General features: G+C 43.0%; 3 protein-coding genes across 8 annotated transcripts; 2 read left to right on the forward strand and 1 right to left on the reverse strand.

Moving 5' to 3' along the window:
• Positions 7847-12861, forward strand: LOC8066294 (probable 6-phosphogluconolactonase 1). Of its 6 annotated transcripts, none has more exons than XM_002465081.2 (4): positions 7847-8025; positions 9463-9776; positions 9873-10008; positions 11995-12861. In XM_002465081.2, exons 2-4 carry the CDS (start codon positions 9592-9594, stop codon positions 12505-12507), a joined length of 834 nt encoding a protein of 277 aa, XP_002465126.1. In that variant the 5' UTR covers positions 7847-8025; positions 9463-9591; the 3' UTR covers positions 12508-12861. The 6 variants fall into 6 exon arrangements, with proteins under 6 accessions (XP_002465126.1, XP_021307356.1, XP_021307358.1 ...); XM_021451681.1 differs by having other exon boundaries at positions 9494-9776; XM_021451683.1 differs by having other exon boundaries at positions 9497-9776.
• Positions 15549-18828, forward strand: LOC8066295 (COBRA-like protein 1). Its single transcript, XM_002465082.2, has 6 exons — positions 15549-15704; positions 16461-16540; positions 16826-17285; positions 17448-17601; positions 17689-17966; positions 18062-18828. Exons 1-6 carry the CDS (start codon positions 15617-15619, stop codon positions 18379-18381), a joined length of 1380 nt encoding a protein of 459 aa, XP_002465127.2. The 5' UTR covers positions 15549-15616; the 3' UTR covers positions 18382-18828.
• On the reverse strand, positions 18850-21474 carry LOC8070042 (COBRA-like protein 5). The gene is made up of 3 exons (XM_002467644.2): positions 20849-21474; positions 19703-20683; positions 18850-19575 (listed from the first exon to the last, which is right to left on the reverse strand). Exons 1-3 carry the CDS (start codon positions 20916-20918, stop codon positions 19286-19288), a joined length of 1341 nt encoding a protein of 446 aa, XP_002467689.1. The 5' UTR covers positions 20919-21474; the 3' UTR covers positions 18850-19285.

The following is a 21745-nucleotide window of genomic DNA, read 5'->3' on the forward strand; positions in this document are numbered from 1 at the left end:
GTTTTGGTGGTGAGTGTTACATGAAAAAGTGTCTTCCAGCAATGGTCACCACTTTGCATGTCCGGTAGCCATTTTTCCCTAAATAATAACTACTGAGCTTCCCAGAATCTGGACTCTTCTTTTTGTATGGGACATGGTAAATTCACATATGGTATCTGTTGGGCCTAGCAGACATTATTATATATACCAGATATTTGTGCCTTTAGCTCAAAGGAAAAGGATCATGGGTTCCTACCCTTGAATTTGTGTCATGTCCATGTCCATGTCCGTATGACTGAAACTTCACAAATTGGTTGCTCTCTCTTTTATGGATGTATTCTACGCTCAAGGTATTATGCCACTACGCTCATATGTTCTATCATCATTCATTTTGTCTTCTGAGAGTATGCTAATGTTCAAAAAACATGCATGCTTTGCTTGAAATACTGCTAATCTCCTGCAGAGAAGAACCCTGTCTGTGGCACTGGTGCCTATCACGGGATGACACCAAGGAACTGTCAACTGTACAGGCTCCGTTAACGTTCTGCTTGGTTACAAGAGGATCAAACAGAAATTATATCCACTCCATATCTTGATTTTACTACTTCCCTTCCATTCTTTCCTTTTTGGTGCATTTGGTGGTTGGACCTTCTCCAAGAGTAGCACTGACATGATCCTGATACATAATTTTAATCACGACATGTTACATGCTTGCCTATAAAACAACAAGCTACTCTTTAGATGCCTTTGTCCTCATAATCTGATAAACTGAAACTGAGATAGGAAAGTGAGAGTGGATGGCTTCAATTTGATTCAATAATAATTCCTGGATTATGCTAAGTAGTAGGTGGCGGAGCTAAGTAAAAAGATTGAAAATGACAAATCTGCCCATTGTATCTTCTAGAAAAGAGGTCTACCATGCTTTGTGTTTTCTTTTAAAAAAATCTGTATCACTTACCTTCAAGAAAAAGAGGTCTAATTGCTACTGGGCCGTATTCTTTTGGAAATGTTGCTTGGTGATAATTGATACTGCATGTTATGAAGGTAACACACTTGGCTAGGTAGTTCTGTGTTTATAACAAGTCTTGCATAGAAAGGATCGCTAAGGGTTTCTTAAAAATCTTGAGACTGGTACAAGTAACTAGATAATTTGTCACACTCTGGATTGAAGTATTGATGTTGACAACCAAAACTGATAGCTTTGTTTTAAGTCCTTCTGTACATTGACTTATTTGGCCAAGCCAAAAAAAAACAATGAGACAAATTTGCTGCTCCACTAGACTATTTTGTGGTAGCTGGTAAGAGCTGTCACACCATGCACACAGCACACCTCTTGTCTTATCACCTGAAATAGAAGGATATGAATATGATGATATTATAACTTAAGTGGGAATAGAGACTGATGATGAATCATACTAGAATATTTGTTCTCTCTTCGTAATAAAAAGGAGCTCAAATATGCTTAAAATAAAAAAAATTACATTATTCTGTAAAGTTAACCTTTCTTAGTTTGCGCCTTGTTCTGTTTTGGGTTGGATTTTTCAGGATATAGTGAAACTTTCTTTAAGATCATGATGGCCTGGTGAATCTGGAAGGATCCATGGCATTGGTTTTACCTGATTTTCTGCTTTTAATGTAACAGTGGCCAGATTAATGGTTGATGTGTTGTTCACCTAAAGGGAAAGGCCACCAATCATAAGGCGAAAGATGGTATGGTTTAACTGAAAATGATGTGCTCTATATCGGCAGCTCTGATTTGAAATCTTTTGTTGCTTCTTGTGGCGCTGAAAATGACAGAGGATGCGGCTGTTCCGAGCATCTCCAACAGTTTGCTAAAATTTATTTGCCATATTTTGAGTTTTGGCAACTTAATAAAAGATTTGGCAAGTGAAAAAAAATGACTATCTCCAATAGTTTGCTATTTGAACTTACCAAATTAAAAAAAAAAGCCCACACCCTAACTACCAACACCCATCTATCCTGTGGCCCGTGCGTGATGCCTCGACGTCGCCTCCGTGCGTGACGTGCGTGACTCCGCCGCCTCCGTGCGTGACTCCGTCGCGTTCTTCCGACGTCTCGACGCCGCCGTGGCTCCGTGCGTGACGCCTGGCCGCCGCTCGCAGGAAGTCTTAGCGATCTCGTCAGCAGCAGCTCCGTGCGTGACGCCTGGCCGTCTCCACGAAGGTTAGCAGCAGCTCCGTGCAAATAATCTCTCTGTCTCTGTAAATCATCAGCTCGGCTTTCAAAAATAGTAGAGAGCTCAGGCTTTCAAGCTTGAGAGGAGCCAATCGATGCCTGATATCCACTGCCTGCTACTGGTGGCAGAGGGCTGCTACATGTACGGTGCATGTCGAGGTTAGCATAAGAGGCATATTCGGTGCTTTTCTGATTACTCCTGAATCCTCCAACCGCATCGGTCATCAGGCTTTGTAATCCGGAAGTAGCGATGACATTCGGACGATGGCATCTCCATCTGTACAAGGGCTGATTTCTCCATCTATACAAGTAGCGATGGCATCCAGACTAGATTACAAGCCGAGCTCTCCATCCGGACTGCAGATGCTCGTTTGATCGGATGAGCTCGCCCTGGGCTGTGCAGATCCGCACCTGCTCACGAACTGATCTCGCCATGGCAGTAGCGATCAAGGTCGAAAATACCTAATTTCTCGTCCCGTCGGAGTTGCGAGATCCAGCAGAGAACTCCGAGTCACGGCTTCTGCTCCTCTTGGCCCGCGCCGGATCTATTCCACGAACGGACGGTGGGTCGATAGGCGGGATCGCGTCGGCCTGCTTCGTGTACTCGGCGGCGAGGTGCTTGATCTGGTCGCGAGTTCCAGCACGGGAAGTTTCACGGAACTCGCGGGAACAATGAGACGGCGCGGGGGGATGCGCGGTGAGTACGCGCGTGCAGAAGTCCGCGCGCGGATCAAGTCGATGGCAACTCTAGATTTTTGGCAAACATGTTTAGCAAACTGTTGGAAAGAGTTTTTTTCATTGATTTGCCAAAATTTGTGGGATAGCAAGTGTTTTAGCAAATTGTTGTTGTGCTTGCATGATTACGTACTAGCTAGCAAGGCAAATTTTATTCGGGCCAGATAGCTATGGTCAATTTTCAAAGTGGTGTGTTGATCTTTTACCATTGTTTTCATGTACATCGTTAGCCTAGACCACACAACCAGAAAAATCTCCTTGAACTGTAGTTTGAAGAAAACATCGGTTGCGCATCACAAGTGACTATCCCCCTAAAGCTGAACTTGTGATATGTGTAGAGTATGACCACATGTCTGCTCTTCACCAGCCAGCTGATAAATCAGAGTTTATGGCTAGCAGGGCACAAGCTATGAGGCTGTCGGGTGCATAGCTTCAGTACAAGAGCAAGTATTATAGTAGGCTGTAAGTCGGCTAAAGAGGAGAGAGAGTAAAAACGGGTTGTAAGCTTAGAGTCGGTTTAGACAGAAAGAACCAAAAAATTTTATGAGAGAGACAATTGGGCCCTAATATTAATAGTAATGAGCTAACCACTATATGAGTGGGCTGCAAGAAGGCAGTAAAAAAATCTTGCAGTCGGCTATATTATTAGCCTTGCTCTAAGGCCATCCTCAGTGGAAGTTTTATAACTCAGTCTAACACATCTATATTTTGAAAATAGTACAGAAGAGTCGGTATATTTAATGTGGATGAAATTCTAATAAAAATTCATTAAACTGGCCTTTTGTACTCACTTTAGGTTGCCAGGGTAATCTAGCCTCTAATAAAATTACTACGGCAGTCTTTAAAAAGTGTAGTACTATAATTAGTGCTTCCTGTGGCCTATGGGGGAGCATGTTCTCACAATCGCCACATAGGTAGAGCTGTGCTGTTTTTCCAGTACACCCACTGTAAGTCTGTAACAAAAACTTCTTATCATTCTTCTGCAGTAAGTTGCTTCTTGTTTTTACTGATTCTCTTCCGATTTAGAATCAATTTCAGTAACTGCAGCAAGATCGGTCTCATCTTATCCTGGGTAAAAACCAAAGAAGATAGGAGTACTACATCCCTTTCCCTGTAAAGGTGACAAGGACCACAAATGCACTACGGGTTGAACACGGATGAGTACAATTAATTCCAGTCGCTTCAGCCAACGATTGATGCGTGCTTCCACATGAAGAAGACCAGGCGAATTATTCGTATAATGACCCCTTCTCTTTCACTGCAAGACTGCGCCTCTCCCTTTATGCTGATGACGCAGTAATTTTTGTCAATCCTATACAAGCTGAAGTCCAGACCCTTTTTTCAATCCTGTAAGATTTTGGAGCAGCCACGGGTTTAAGACTAAACTTGGAAAAATGCACAGTAGCTCCTATAAGATGTTCAGAGTTAAATTTGGACGTTATCCTAAGTTCCTTTGTGGGCAAGAGAGTGGGCTTCCCAGTGACCTACCTGAGGTTACCACTGACCCTTGGAAGACTAAAGGTGGTACATGTCCAAGGATATGTGGACAAAGCCAGATCAAAATTAGCTGGATGGCAAGGAAAATTGCTCAACCAGGCCGGTAGAAGAGAACTTGTCAGATCAGTGATCAGTGCAATACCTGTTTACTTGATGACAACAGTGAAACCTCCAAAGCAGCTTTATGAAGACCTGGACAAGATGCGGCGACGGTTTCTCTGGACGGGGGATAAAGAGATTAGTGGGGGAAAATGCAAGGTTGCTTGGGTCTTGGTGACTAGGCCTATTGAATTTGGTGGCCTCGGAATCCTGGACCTGGAAAAATTCAGCAGGGCACTACGCTTACGGTGGCTGTGGTTTTCATGGACCAACCCTGAACGTCCATGGAATGGCACGAAACTACCGATCGATGTAGTGGATGCAACACTTTTTGCAGCTGTGACAAGAGTCACGGTCTGCAATGGGAGAAAGGCTTCCTTCTGGCTCTCCAGTTGGGTAGATGGGCAGGCTCCGGCTATCATGTGCCCCCTGCTTTACAATCATAGCAAGCGAAAAAATCGATCAGTAAGAGAAGCATTGGTTGATGGAGCCTGGGTTTCTGACATAGCTTTTGATCTAACACCAGAACTGCTGCATGAATACTTCAAGCTTTGGAGAGCAATTGAAGCAGAGAACATTTACCTTGCAGACTTAGATGAAGAAGAAGACAAGATTATCTGGACCTTAGAAAGCTCTGGTGAATACACTGCTCGGTCAGCCTACCTGATCCAGTTTGAAGGGCAAACAAGGTCAAATTTCCCAAACCTGATTTGGAAGGCCTGGGCAACCCCTAACTGTAAATTTTTCATCTGGCTGCTTCTGCAAGACAGACTTTGGACATCGCAACGTTTACAGCTAAGAGGTTGGATCAACAACTATTTTTGTGCGCTCTGTGAGAGAAAACCTAGAGACTGCGCACCATCTTTTCTTTGAATGCCTAGTAGCAAGAAAGGTCTGGTCTCTTGTTGCTGCATGGAGTGGATGTCAGATGCTGCACCCACAATCTTGGCATGAAGACAATGATTTGGAAGGTTGCTTCTCGCAGCTAGTAGAGAATGGTAACAAAATGGGTCACTCCTTGGCAATTCTAACTCTTTGGACCTTATGGAATGAAAGAAATGCAATTATTTTCAGAAATAGCAGGAGGAATGAGCGGGGCATTTTCTTCAAGATAAAAGATGATTGTTACCTCTGGTCGATTTCAGGCGGGCATGCCCTTAAACCTTTGTCAGTTGCTACTGTTCCTTTTATGTAATAGTCCATTGTTAGGTACCAATTGAAACCTCCATGGCCTAGGCCATGGCTGGTCGCGCCCCTCGCGCATGTAATCTTCTGTTGTGCTGACTCTTTCTTATGATAATCCAAAGCCAGATTTCCGGATCTTTAAAAAAAAAAAAAAGACCCCTTCTCTTTCCTAACTGATGAAGGCTGGCTCAACCAAAAAGGGTCCCTGTCACGGAGAAAGGCTAGGGGGGCCAAAACATAAATTTCACATCAAGGTTTCAGCTTGGGATGCATGATGACGGACCAAGGACTTGTTTGTATGCCATAGTTTTCAGGGAACCATAGTATCCACGTAAAATGAATGTATGCCATAATTTTAGAAGAAAAAAAAACAATGCCATTGAGTAGAATTTCTAAACATAAATAATCGCAGCTTAGCAATAGCATGGTTCTAGGAACCAAAAGTTTTTTTTTTTGCATCAAAACAACAAATAACTGTTCAACACTAAATTGCAGACTTTTTAGTATTATTGACTTTTTAGTCTTTGAAGTGCAACTTTGACTATTATTTTTATTAGAATATTGAGAATCATGAAGATAGTTTAGATTAGAGGTAAATCTTATGAGCTCTTTTGTAATGGTTGGAAAAAAGTACCATGGGTACTTCTAGTACTTTCATTTTTTTATATTTGTTAGCCATTTAAAAATAAAGATTATTTATAAATTTAAACTTAATTCTTGAAGATATATTGGTAATTGTTTGTTTGCTCTCCCTCCTCACCACACTCGATTTTTGGAGATATGTTTTAAAAAGATATTTTAAAAGTACTAATAGTTAAAAGTGTAAAATTTAATTGTTTTGGTTAAAATGTCAAGCAAAGGGGAGTATCCCTACTATATATTGAAAAAGAACTATGCATTAACCTTTTCGAGCCATGCGTCAAGCTGTGAAACCTAGTTTACCGAAGTCCCTTTCTTTATAAAAAGAATGTAGACTATCCTTCATAAATCTTCAGTTGAGAATGACGATCGAAGAGTGCCCTGCCCCTATTTTTTTAACCTTATAAATATTCCGAAGTGGCAACATTATGAATGTAACACATGGAGGCAAACTAACTCAAATTATCTAGGGACTAAACACATGCACATAATATCATCAAAATATATTAGTGCCTTAACTGTGTTGCCATTTGATCCATCAAAGTATATTCAATCTCTCTCTTTTCAATTGTCAACAAGATAAAATTATTTGGAGAATTGAGTCTATTACTCATATGCTTGGTAACTATTCCCTCCGTTCCAAATTATAGATCGTTTTGACTTCTATAGATAAACAACTTCTATTACGTATCTAGACATATCATATATCTAGATGCATAGCTTTCTCTTGATATTTTCGCAAAAAATAGAAGAGTTCTAAAAATAGAATTTGCTTATGATTATTCCTTTTGTTTTCAGCCTCTCTTTCTCTTTTGTGATCAAAGGCTGGGCTAAAAATTTTGTATGAATTCAGCTTTGTGCAGTCGTAGAGTCCGACTTAATTTTCCTATTATTTTGCAAATATAAATTAATGGGTAATTTGTGTCCAATTTAACAATTTATTCCTACTTTTGTTTACTCACTCATTCTGACCTGACTATGGTCTTTTTAGAAAACGCAGTTTTTTTCGTCCAAAATCCCGTAAAATTGTTGGACCACACCATCCTTTCCACTTCCCAAACTCTACGGAAATACCAAACTGATTTTTATGTGGCCTTATTTAGATCCAAAAAGTTTTTGGATTTTGACACTATAACAACAAACGTTGTTTAAAATATTTGTCTCGTGATTTACAGACAATTAGTTTTTGTTTTCATCTATATTTAATGCTCTATGCATATGTCGCTGCCGTAAGATTCGATATGACGAGAAATATTGAAAAGTTTTTTGTTTTTTAGGTGAACTAAACAAACAGAACTTTTAAAGTTGGTACTCCACAAACCCTACAGAAATACACAAGTGTTCTGAATGACACTTGAAAAACAAGTGCAGCTGTGTCAAAAAAAAAAAAGGAGCAGCATTCAGCCAATCATGGCCGTCCAGCGAGGCGAGTTCACAAGCTCCTTCTGGAGAATCATGTGCTCTGTGGCCTGTGGGTGGGGAGATAAGGATCAGCGCGCACCCGCACGTACGGGTGCAGCAGCAGCATCATCAGCAGCAGCTAGGACCCCCAGTCTCCCACTCCCAGCTCCCAGCTCCCAGGGTCAGGCAGGCAGGCTCCCCACTCGGCCGCAGCCACAGGGCGCTAGGGCAGAGACAGAGACGCCACAAGAAAACAACAAGAAAATCAGCTGCGAAATTCCGGATTAAAATAAGGTTTGTGGTGTCACCCGCTGCCTTTCTCCGATTCTTGCTTCTCCTTCTCCATGTAAAAATTACGCCCGAACGAACTCAACCCTGCTCCCGCGAGCGCAGATATAAAATAAAGGGCACTCATGCCTGCTTTCTTGTTCCCCCCTGGCCCTTCTTTCATTATTCTTCTGCGCTCTGTTCTCTTGCGGCACTGGGTATACATACAACAAGGGAAGAGGGAGGGGAGGCAAATGCTTGGCACAGGTAGGGTTCTTGGGGTCTGGGGTTCCTTCTTCTTGCTCTGTTCCTGTGATCTTGGGACTGCTTCTTGATCTGGGCCGGAAGAACCAAGAAGCACTCGCAATTGTGTTCTTGCCTGTCGCTGCATTGTTTCACAGACTCTGTGGTTGAACTGCTGTGGGGTTGGAGATAATGCTGGCTGATCAGTGTATCTTTACTTGACTGATTGGAAGTTCCTTTATTTGGGGAAAGTTTTGTTGCAGATTTCTCCTCGTCCTTGTTGTGTCAGCTCGATCGATCCATCCGTCCGTCTTTGCTCATTTTGCTTGAAGTTGCAAGCTTACCTTTGTTGTTTCCATACCACATGTATGGACTGTCTGTGCCAGTAGTAAAGTGAAAGGAATTTCCTTTGCTCACGGGTTCTCAGCTTTTGGGCCCTGACTGCCCCTTTCGAATTTGGATGCTTTTGTTGTGATTCTGAGAACAGAAAGTTTGGAATCTTTGAATTGGTTTGGCTGGCACAAATGATGGCTGGCTGCTAGAGCTTGCACTGGCAGGCACCGTCCCTTTCCCTTTGCTTCCTGTCTTTCCATTCCGGTCCTGCTCTGCTTTTTTATCCTTCACTACTGTCTACTGGCATGAGTTAAACGATAAAGAAGATTCTTTTTTTACATGCTATTTGCTCAGAAGAGAGTACACTGGTGATTTTGTGATATTACTAGATCTACCTTCTTATTTCTTATCCTTAAGTATTTAAATGTTTTTTTTCCACAGAGATTTCATCCTCATGGATGGATTTTAAGCAGCCTGATATGTTTAAATTTTATTTTAGTGGTATCACCATGATTTGTACTTGCCTGGCTGAATTGTTCATTCTACAGAATTGGGGTGTGATTGTTGTTTGAGATCTTTCTACAACATATTAGGAGTTTGAGTTTTGAGATACAGAGTACTGTCCCCTGCATAGATGGTCATATTTAAACAGTTCTTTCTAGCCAAACATCTTTGAAATCGTCAAACCTAAAATTTGACAGCTTAACTATGTCTGTCTTTTCTTTACTGGCACTCGCGCTAAATGGTAGAACTGCTGTTGCAGAACTGTGCACAGAATTTTTTATTAAACAATGCAACCATAGATAAGAACACTTTGCTTCCAGATGAAACGTAGCTTTGAGTTAGTAGATCCATAATGCATATCTTGTTTATTCCATATTTTGGCAGATTCTTCATTTTAAGATATTTGAAATGTCAGTAGGGCTTGGCCTTCTGGAATGCCCTGCTAAACCATAGGCGTGTTCTGTTGGAAGTTGGAACAAAAACTTGATTGAAAGTTCAAGCCTAAACAAAACCATGGAGAGTGAAATCATGGCCCCCTATGAAACCAAGCAGAACTGCGAAATAAGGGTATTCGAGAGTTCAGACGAGATGGCAACAGATCTGGCAGAGTTTATTTCACAAGCTTCAGAAATTTCAGTTAAGGAAAGAGGATACTTTGCTATTGCTCTTTCTGGAGGACCCCTTGTCAGACATATGCGGTAATGATGTCTCCATCTACCAATACTGCAACTCTGTATGCATATTCTTGTATCTCCCTCTGAACGAATTCCGAACTGTTTTTTTTTCTTGAAAAGGAAGCTCTGTGAAGCACCATACAACAAGACCCTTGATTGGTCTAAATGGTACATCTTCTGGGCTGAAGAACGTGCAGTAGCAAAGAACCATGCAGAGAGTAACTACAAATTAGCAAAGGAAGAATTTATCTCCAAGGTATACCTACTTAATATATGTCCTTTGTTTATTTTGCATGCAGTCTACAAATCACAACATGATATGCTAAATTCATGTATTTGTTGCATCTGTTCTTTATTTCACAGAGCTTATGTGCCCACCAACTTTCATTCTTCTTATGTTTTACTACAAGTGATCTTGCTTTGCTTGCAACAAAATCATGTCACTTATTTTAACCGTTCTTCTTGAATTCTTCTAACACGGGCAAGATATTAGTAAAGTCAACAGCTTTGATTAGTTTTGCAGATACATTGAACAGATAGAAATTGGTAGGTTTCACAATTCCACCAAGTCATGTTGATGGAATAAATATATCTAAAGTAAATAAATATATACATATCTGAAGTATACCCCTCCATGATTACAAGGAATGTTTTAACGCTCCAAATTCAATCTTCTGTTTAACTTTTAACCAACTTTCAAGAAAAACATATTAACATTTATAAGTTCAAATAAATGGACAATCTGAAATTCCGAACTTATTCCATGGATAATTTAATAAGACTAATTTGATTTTATAAGTCAAAAAAATATTTTAGCTTGGTATTTCTGAATTTGGTTAGCAGAGTTTGTAAAATTTACTTTAAGATGATTTGGATGCCTATTAGTTGATAGTGAATGGTGCGGTTTTTAAAAAAAATAGAAAAGGACTGTTTGCAATACATTTGATTATGGAAAATGCAGGTTCGTATTACAATAGCATGATAGTAATCACACAATATGGCATTCAAAGACAGTGCTTATTTTTCTGTTTCTTTAGATCTAGAAACGTATGTTTTATTTGTGTTGGTACTCGTATGTGCTAGGGATGTAGATACTCAAGAATTAACAGACAGAGCTAGCACTAATATTTGAGATAAAGTTTAAACTGAAAGCAACAATGTAAAAGGTCAGTGAAGCGCTTTGTGTGGTTGCTAGTAGTAACCAGGAAATTTCTTGCAATAGTAATTGGTCTTTTACATTTCAGTCTGCTAGGGGATAATACCTGTTGAGTTTTACTATAAAATATGAATATTGCCAGTACTAATTTTGTTTCTGAACCAAGTCACTTCAATTTCATCTTTCACAAAATCCATTTTTAGTTGCATCAAATGCATTGGGATAACACCAAAATGATGTCAGTTGTTGTGCTTTGATCTGGTGCAATCTGTTTGGAAAAATAGCTACCATGCTCTGTAAGTTGAAAACTTACCTATTTTTTGCAATAAATTTGGGTCGTACCTGTTCATTATGTTGATTTGTTGGTGTACCATGAAAGCTGTTCTTTGTCCGACCTATGGTTTTGTTTGACTTAGGATGGGCCTATTCTGTCATTTGTACAGCTCATGCAAAATCCTTTTCTGAATAATTAAGCCACATTAAGGCTGCCTACCTACTATTGTTCCAACTACTCTTGGATTGGCAGCTGCTTATGGCATCTTCTCATATCTTTCGATCCCCGCAAAAAAAATCTTGACACATCTTTCTATTATTATGTTATGCCCGACAATCGTTATCAAATATAAACTTTATCAGGATAGGATTGATGTTTGTCAGTGGATCTCATCCAGAACTAGCATGATAGTGAACTCAAGGAGCCTACATTAAATTTTGGATTAACTTTTTAACTGAAAATTGCTTTTCATCCTCATCCGATCACACTTTGCCACTGATAGTTGCTGGATGAATGATTGGTTAAAATAGGCACATGAGTTCATATGCATATTTAGGCCTTATTAAGTTGACACTTTATTTACAGTTGTCGAAGAAGGATGCTAAAAGTGAGTGTATAAACAAGTAGTGATGCTTCACTGAACATCTCTATTGTCATGTTGAAGTAATATGCATTATTTCTCCACCTTTCTAACTGCATTTGCCTCTACTATGTGGATCATGTATATCTTTCATTTTGTTTATTACCGCTTATTACCAAGAGTTTCCATTGGGTAAACCAATAACCATGAGTTACATGTGAATGACTGGCAGGTGCCTATTCCTAATGGTCATGTCTACTCCATCAACGACAATGCAACGGTGGAAGAGGCAGCAACTGACTATGAATTTGTCATCCGGCAGCTGGTCAAGGTTCAGAGAGTTGGAGTCTCAAAGATCAACGACTGCCCCAAATTTGACCTTATTCTTCTGAACATTGGTCCTGACGGGCATGTAGCCTCATTGTTCCCCGACCATCCAGCGCTTGAGGTGAAAAATGACTGGGTCACCTACATCACTGACTCTCCAGAGCCTCCACCTGAGAGGATTACCTTCACCCTTCCTGTGATAAACTCGGCATCAAACATCGCCATAGTTGCCACCGGAGAAGACAGGGCAAACGCTGTCTCTTTTTCCATTTCTGACTGTCAAGAAGGCCCAGATGCTAAAACAATACCGGCTGGAATGGTTCAACCAACTGATGGGAAGTTGGTATGGTTTCTGGACGAGGCCGCTGCTTCATCTCTTGAAGCTGCAAATGGTGCTTACGAGCATCAAGGGTACTGAGACAACTGCAACTGTTGCAACCGCAGCGGAGTTAGACATCCTTTTTGCTGTGAATGAAGAGTTGTTCATGTAGTTGACAGATTTGGACGGGAGAATTTCTGTACCTTGAGACATGCAGACTGGGTGCTACCTTTGCGAGCCCTACTCTCTCTGATTTCTTCAGAGTCGAAAATTTCCATATCTTTTGCAGTTGGATGTGGCCAAGAGTGAAGTAATTTGTGTTTTAAATGTCGAGACCTCATATCAGAGTAACTAAGTTCGACCATATATTGGTCGCAACATATGGTCCTATTTTAGTGTGTTGTCAGTTTTATCCTAACTGAAATTAGATTCCTTTTTGTGACGGTTTTGGAAGATTGCTAATCTGCAGTATTTAGCACGGACCCCTGATCGCATATTATTTCGATTAAGATGTAAATCATGCCTAGCTGATTCCTTTGGCACGTATTATTTCGATTAAGTTGTAAATCATGCCTAGCTGATTGCATATCAACAGACCATCGTCTCATCACTAACAGTTTTTTTAATCATATGTTACAGACGCAGGCAGTCACTCTATACATGTGCCTACGAGCTCAACACATCCTATCCCTATCTAAGGGCGTAGCCAGGATTTAGATATAGCGGTGTGTTTAAATAATATAGATGTCGTTGGAGGTCAAGAAAGAACAAACAAGCAAAGCACTAATTTTATCTGTTAACTAGCAAATTAGAATTATACGAAGAGAATGCGTTGGTGCAGACGTCGTTCTAGCAGTGGCACTTACAGCCATGGATGCGCCAAGCTTGTAGCTTGTTTGGACTTTGGATCTCCGCGGTGTGATGCCGGATTTCTGTAAGAAATGCTTTGTGAACTGAGATTCTCAGAATGAAATATGTGAGCCTGATGTAACACTTGTATCGTGAGTTGGATGAGCATATTGTTTTCGTCCCCGTATTGTATAAACTTTCAATGCCTACGTGCAACGTATGCGCATTGCCGATTTCAAAAAATAAAATAATGAGAAAAAGAATAGAAAAACTAATCCTACATTATATCGATGGGGTTAGAGACTATTAGAAAGAAAGACCAAACAATTAAGCTCTCATTAGCATTATTATTAACTAAAAAGTTAAAATTAACTAAGTAATTAGGGGGGCACTGTGGGGCACTAGAACCTTGAGGGTACCAGGCCCTACTCAGCCCCTCTCCCTCTCCCTCTACCACTGCTCGCTACTACGAGTATATCCGAAATGAATGATACGATCGACTTTATAGCTTTATATGGTCTTATTGGTCCATTGGTTATAGCTTTGTTTGCTCTTCATCATTTCCTCAGTCCATCGGTGCCAAGCCCTCTACTCGCACTTCACCGTCTTTGACGGCCTGTTGTGTCTCGGGCCTCTAGCCTACCTTCACTATCGTAATCAAGCCTCGCCTTGATCTTCTCCATCTATCCATATCAGACTATTTCATGTCTCATTGAATAAGCTCCTTCATCTTCATTAGTTGTACACTTGCATTATATGCACAAGCCATCTCTGCTCTATGACTTTCATGACTTGCCCAACCTAGCGCGTGTGTGGACTAAGTACATGTTCATCTCATACGAAACACATTAGTTCGCTACTGCTCAATAGACCTACATAGTCAAGTTAAAAAGGGAACTTGCTCAAGCTCAAGAAGACCTCTCTTCCCACCACTTATCCCCACAGCCTTGCCCTAATTGCTATTGGGGATCTTGATCATGTTCTTCATTAAAAAAAATTCTTGATCATGTTTCCCTCAACCACGCGATACACAATTCCAATATCTAAGTTTGAGCATGCCATTTTTTTCCACCTCTATGATGTTAGTGTATTGTTGTAGGATTTACGAAACCGACCAGAGGGGTGGGGGTGGGTTGGGGGGTTAAATAGACGGTGACCGGTAAAAACAAAGACAATAGACAAATTTGATTAGTAACACAAGAGACCTACTATCTATTCTAGTGGGGTTTGCAACTTTCAATGACAAGCAAGCAATTTCAAGTCTAGGAATATAAACAACACAAAGTCTTGAATTAAACTTGATCACAAGACACCCAAGGAGGAGTAAGTACCTTATTAAGAAAAAAAAAGTTGATCTCTCTTAAGGATAATGGGTGTATTTGGTTGAGTGTATATGGATCAACTTAGCTCGTGGGATGCAAATAAGAGCTATTTGGATGCATGTATGTCGACTTGAGCCATACTCAACTCATACAAGATTTCTCCATAGCCCTGGCTTCGTAGAAATGAGATTAATATTTGTTTCTCTGGACTTAGCTAGCTTGATGCAACTTGCTTCTTTGGGTGTATGTGTTATCTCTGAATTGGAACATAAGCTTATGTAACCAATCAATGACCAAAAGAATACAAGCAACCAAATAAAAAGACTTGCACCATTTAAGGGGGCGTTTGGTTTGGACAACTAAAGTTTAGCTGTCTAATTCTAGTCACTTTTTAACTAAATACTAAGAATAAATGGGACTAAATAGCCTTTATTTCTTTCTATTTACTTTGGAGTGACTAAATGAGACTAAACTATTTAACTGAGTAATTAGCAGGGCCAAACCAAACAGGCTCTAAACCTGGTGGGTGCCAATATGAGGCCCAATACAATACTCGCCTCAACGGTCTTTCACCATGCACTGGTTCCAACCCCACTGGCCCAGAAACCCGGAGCACGGGAAAGGTCTCAGTTCGCGAAATTTTTTGGATTTTGCCATCGTAGCATTTTTATTTGTTTATGACAAATATTGTCCAATTATAACTAACTAGGGTCAAAAGATTTGTCTCGCGATTTACAGACAAACTGTATGATTAGTTTTTATTTTTATCTATATTTAATGCTTTATGTATGTGATTTAAAATTTGATGTGACAACGAATCTTGAAAAATTTTAGAAATTAAACAAGGCCTCTCTCTCTGTGTAGCAGCTTTGCAGGCTTTGCTTCTCTCTCGCAGTGCTGACACGGTTTCCTAGGCGCCCTGCTCTGGCTTTCTCGCACCAATGAAAAAACTGACCAAGGAAAGGAAATGCCAATAAATGCGAAGGAAGGGAGAGGAAGGCATGGCAAGGTTCTTTCAGCTCTCTCTGGTGTGAGCCATGGCGAGGCTGCGACTCCTACTGCTCCGGCATCTGGCTGCCGCCGCTGCTCTGCTCGCCGGCTTCTCTTCTCTGCCACCTTTGGCAGGTCAGTGCTTCACTAGCTGGCGCTTCAACCCTAGCAAAATGTGGTGAAATTTCTGCTCTGCTGGTGCTGGGGGACTACGGACTACGGAGTACTTAGTGCGCGTGATTGTTCGTGTTTTCTTGTTGGTTTCTTTTCCCACTTTTTTTTATTCGTCACGCGTCACCTGAGCCCGTGCGCATTTCACTCTGGTCCTTATTTTTGGCCTCCATAGTACTTTGGTTCACAAATACGAATCTGAAGATAGCAACAGAGAGTTTGTTTAGAGTTGCATTAATAGCGAATCCAGACATGAATCCCGCCTGACCACCAGTCATCATCTATTGAAAAGATGCTAGAACTTCCATCCCTTTTGTGCAAACAATGATGTCCTTGTCTTGTCCTTTCATATACTGACCTGAGCACTATGACTTCAGATGGGCAAGTTTGATGTCAAGAGGGACCGTTTCTTATCTCCTCAGAATACTGGCAAGTTCAGGAAAAAAATTGCTCTGATGTCCTCACCATTATTTCTCTAATTCTAGTATTTTTATGTATGGCCAATGGATGAATGTGTAATTTTTTATGCTTGTAGTGCATGTCCATGAAATACATACTAATTCTAGCCACTATGTTACTCTCAATTGTGTCTAAGTTTCTGATATTAAAATACATCACATAGGATGTCGCATTGAGAGATCTTCATGGGAGAGAAAAAGATCATATCTTGAAACTGAAGTCCAAAATTTGCCTGATTTTCTCCTTGATTTTTTTCTGCAGAAGCATATGATCCTCTTGATCCAAATGGGAATATCACAATAAAATGGGATATCATTCAGTGGACTTCAGATGGTTATGTTGTAAGTACACTGTCAATACTACTAAGACCTGCAAGCCCTGTTTTATTTATACTAACGAGACCTTATATCTTAAATGACGAATTGTTTGAGGAAGATGAGATAACAGGCTCAGAAATTGGTTCTTTCTGAATTCCAAGGAAAATTACCACATAAAGATCATGCATTTGAGTTCTGTCTGACATTCACTGTTTGCATCATATTAAATTGTAATCTTACCAAATGCCTGAAAGTGCTATAGTTTAGTCTCATTTGTATTGCTGATGTTCTGTAAAATCTGTTCTGCAGGCTGTTGTTTCCATATACAATTACCATAAATACCGACATATCCAAGCACCCGGGTGGAACCTTGGATGGGTGTGGGCAAAGAAGGAGATCATCTGGACCATAGTTGGCGGGCAGACCACAGAGCAAGGGGATTGCTCTCAGTTCAAAGGCAGTATACCACACTGCTGCAAGAGGGATCCAGCAGTTGTTGACTTGCTTCCTGGGACACCTTACAACATGCAGGATGCAAATTGTTGCAAAGGAGGAGTGCTTAACTCATGGGTTCAAGACCCAGTCAGTGCAGTGGCATCGTTTCAGATCAGTGTCGGCCGATCTGGTACTACCAACTACACAGTGAAAGCGCCACTAAACTTCACTCTGAAGGCCCCAGGACCAGGATACAGTTGTGGAGTAGCTCATGTGGTGAAGCCTCCTACGAAGTTCATTTCCCAGGACGGAAGGAGAACCACTCAAGCTCATGGTAAGTTGTTCCAGCATTCTCCTTTAGGTGGAAAAACTTTATCGTTGTCATAACAAAAAAAATCTCTGGCTTATGGTTTTTGTCAGAGCTCTATTGTGTGCTAGGCTGCTAGCTAGCATATGTTCAGGTCGTTGAATAGCGAACACCGTCTTTTTTTTGCAGTGACATGGAACGTGACATGTACATATTCCCAATTTGTTGCTCAGCGGGCTCCAACTTGTTGTGTTTCACTCTCATCATTTTACAATGAAACCATAGTTAACTGCCCAAAATGTTCATGTGGCTGTCAGAATACCAGACCGGGAAGTTGTGTTGAGTAAGTACTATCCCTTCACAAAGTCTCTTGGAGACACCATATGTTTTTCACTTAACTATTCTTTGCATTTATGTACTACATTTGTAGGGGTGATTCACCTTATTTGGCTTCTGTCGTGAATGGACCGGGCAAGAGCAGCATGACTCCTCTAGTTCAGTGCACGCCCCATATGTGCCCGATAAGAGTGCATTGGCATGTTAAGCTCAACTACAGGGAATACTGGAGGGTGAAGATCACGGTTACAAACTGGAATTACCGGATGAATTACTCACAATGGAACTTGGTAGTTCAGCACCCAAATTTCGACAAAGTTACCACTATTTTCAGCTTCAACTACAAGCCTCTGAACCCCTATGGAGTAATAAGTTAGTATCTGGCTATCTGCTGCACGCCTGCACCTCCTGAGTTCTGACCATGTTTATGTAGAATGCTTTAGCTAATTACCGATATTTTACTGCAGATGATACTGGAATGCTGTGGGGTATCAAGTACTACAATGACCTGCTCATGGTGGCTGGGCCAGATGGAAATGTGCAATCTGAGCTTCTGTTCCGGAAGGACCCGTCGACATTCACTTTCGAGAAAGGCTGGGCGTTCCCAAGGCGGATATACTTCAATGGCGACAGCTGTGTCATGCCTCCACCAGATGCGTACCCATGGCTACCAAACTCTTCCCCTGTACTCCTACTGAAGAGCTCATCCCTCGTTCTGCCCATCGTGATTTGGACGGCGATGCTGTTCTTACGGCTTGGTATGTACTCAATCCATCCCAAATTGTAAGTCGTTTGACTTTTTTAATATCAAGTTTGACCACTCGTCTTATTCAAAGTTTTGTACAAAATATCACTTTTTTTTGTTGTGTATTGGTTTATTAATAAAAATTCTTCAAGAATGACTTAAAATTTGACTATATTTGCACAAATTTTTTGAATAAGACGAGTGGTCAAACTTGAGGTAAAAAAGTCAAACGACTTACAATTTGGGATGGAGGGAGTAGTCACTACTGATGGAATAGCTTATGTTTAGGCAACTGTTTATTGAAACTAGTGATTGGTCTGTTGACACATCAAACATCCTGAATTTATTGTAATCTAATCTAGTAGGTAAGGATGATCCTGGTGTGCTGAATCTGATGTGAAACTGTCAACCTGCAAGCTGGCTGTATTATTCATTCGCATTTTGTATATTGTCGATATGAATATTGCAGACGCATCAGTTATCACTATCCCCCAAGACAAATCTTATGTGTTTGGTTCAGAAAAGCATCCTGATGTTCAGTATGTTGATTCATATATCATTCGAACAGAGTATCTGGATTATGTATACAGTACGAAATCACAGAAATCATGTGTGCTCTATATGTCTGCTTTTTTTTCTCTCTCTCGCTCAGGCAGGCTCTCTAATAGTAGTTGCAGACCCAAAAAGTCTGCCAGCCTGATTGTCTTGCCATCTGACGACCTGCAACTGGGAAGTTACATTACATACAGTACATGACAGTTTCCCTCTGACGAAGCAATTAAGCGAAGCAAAACCCAAGTGTTGAAGTCTTGGCAACCAATATGCCCTGCCTACTCTGCTCTGCTGCCCCCTGCCTGCCCACGGGAATGGGATTGATGAAGACGGCGACGGATGAGAGGTGGAAGGGAAACAAATTAAAGGAAGAAGAAATGGAGGCCCTGATCGGTCATGCCACCAGGAGCAGCGCCAGTAGGAACGCTGAGGCGGCGGCGGACACGACCAGCTGCGAGGCGGCGACGGGCGCGGCGTTGGGCAGGTACGGGTACGAGTCCGGCGGCGGCATCTTGCACTCGTCGCCGTTGAAGTAGATCTTGCGCGGGAAGGCCCATCCCTGGCTGAAGGTGAATGTCCTGGCGTCCTTGCGCATGAGCACCTCCGACTGCACGTTCCCGAACGGCCCGGCCTCCATCAGAAAATCGTTGTAGAACTTGAGCCCGTAGAACATGCCAGTGTCATCTGCATACATGAATGCATGTATAATCAATCAATCACATTGTGTAATTAACCTGGGTTTGGCACTTGCATCATGCATGCATATATGATGATCGATCAAGAACACAACAGTCTGCTAGCTGCTACTCACTGATGCTGCCGTATGGTAGCAGCGGCTTGTACTGGAAGCTGAAGACCTCGGTGACATTGTCCAGGTTTGGGTGCTGCGCCACCAGCGTCCACTGCGTGTAGTTCATCCTGTAGTTGAAGTTGGTGATGGCGATCTTGGCGCGCCAGTAGTCCTTGTAGTTGAGCTTGACATGCCAGTGCACACGGACAGGGCACATGTGCGGCGTGCACTGCAGCAGCGCCTGCCCGTCCTTCCGCGGCGTGTTCACTCCCGGCGACAGCGCGCGCTTGGAGTCCCCCTCGATGCAGCCTCCCGGTCCGGCGTGGCCGCCATGGCCGCAGCCGCAGGCGCACTTGGCGCAGGGCACGATGGTGTCGTTGTAGAAGGAGGAGAAGGAGACGCAGCAGGACGGGTACTTGGACGCCAGCTGCTGCGAGTAGGTGCAGGTGACGGTCCAGGTCATGAGCGCCTGCGTCCGTCGCCGGTGGTCGGGCGTCCAGTACACGGTGGACGGGACGACGGTCGCCGGCCCGCAGGTGTACCCTGGCCCCGGACCCATGAGGGTGAAGTTCTTGGGGAGCTTGACCGTCTTGTTGGTGGTGCCGGCGAGGCCGACGGAGACCTGGAACGCGGAGACGGAGCCGGCCTGGTCCTGGCCGTACGCCGACACGACGCCGGCCTTGCAGCAGTTGGCGATCTGCTGGTTGTAGGGCACCCCGGGGAGGAGGTCGACCACGGCGGGGGTGCGCTTGCAGCAGTGAGGGATGCCGCCTTTGAACTTGGAGCAGTCGCCCTGCTCCGTGGCCTGCGCGCCGACGATGGACCAGATCACCTCCTTCTTCGCCCACGACCAGCCCACCGTCCAGCCCGGGGACATGATGTGCCGGTACATCTGGTAGTTGCTCATCGTCACCATCGCCACGTACCCGTCGGGCGTCCATGAGATCACGTCCCACTTTATCGTGATGTTGCCCCGAGGGTCCAGGGGATCGTAGGCCACCACTGCAAGTCCAAAGCCGCCATGCATCGAGATGGAGCCAGGCGATCGACCGACCGAGGAAGACGACGACAAGAGACATGATGAGCATCGATCGTCCATTACTGGCAATTTAATAGAAGAATGAAACAATTAAGGTTTAATTTTCAGAGGAATTAATGGCGACGAACCTGAAACGGAGCAGTAGGCGAGCGCGAGGGACAGAGCGGCCAGCAGCACGGAGGAGTCGCGGAGCCCCATCGTCGGTGGATGAGCGAGGAGCCGGCCGGCCGGCGGCGGCCTCTGCAAGAACGTAGCAGTAACACCAGCTAGCACGGCTGCTGCTTGCTAACTAGCTTGGGAAGCACCAAGATCCGATTCCGATCCTGGAGGAAGAAGCTAGAGGCAGGGCGAATAAAAGGCCAAGAAGCAGGCAGGGGGGGAGAGAGATGGCCATGGCCATGGAGATGGCACGTCACACCAGGCGCGGCGCGGCCGGCCAGACATGCAGCTCGATCGATCACTCATCAGCTGGCCGACGCCGGTTGGTTGAGCTGAGTTGCGTAACGAGGACTCGAGCTGAACTACTAATCGATTTGAAAAAAAAAAGGAAGAAATCGCGTGCGTGACGGAGGTGGTGGTGATGGCGCCGCTCCACCTCCCTCTGAATCTATCTGGTGTGTGCCTGTCCATGGCGGGCGCAGATCCTTGTCTCGCCGCATTGCTCCGCCCCTGAAGCAACCGTGGTTGGTGACGGAGGGGAGGGGAAGGTGGAAAGCGACGGCGCCGAGGACGATCTAGCTTACAGAGAGGCCCGGCCGATGCGATGCGATGCAACGGTATCTCTTACCATGCATCTGCTTGGTGTGGTGTGGTGGTACGATCGATCCGTGTCCGTGATGGCGACGGACGAGCACGTCACTCGCCATGTTTAAATGAGTGAGGTGAGAAGATGCTGTTGGTGCTAGTTGCGACGTTTGATCGCACGCACAGCCACAGCTAGGAAGATGCATGCATAAGCTATCGGACTTCCTGCTGCTTGTTCATCCATCCTTTCTCACGTTTCTCATCAATCATTCAGTGGTCGT

This window comes from Sorghum bicolor, chromosome 1, assembly GCF_000003195.3.
Source record: "Sorghum bicolor cultivar BTx623 chromosome 1, Sorghum_bicolor_NCBIv3, whole genome shotgun sequence".
NCBI lineage: Eukaryota > Viridiplantae > Streptophyta > Magnoliopsida > Poales > Poaceae > Sorghum > Sorghum bicolor.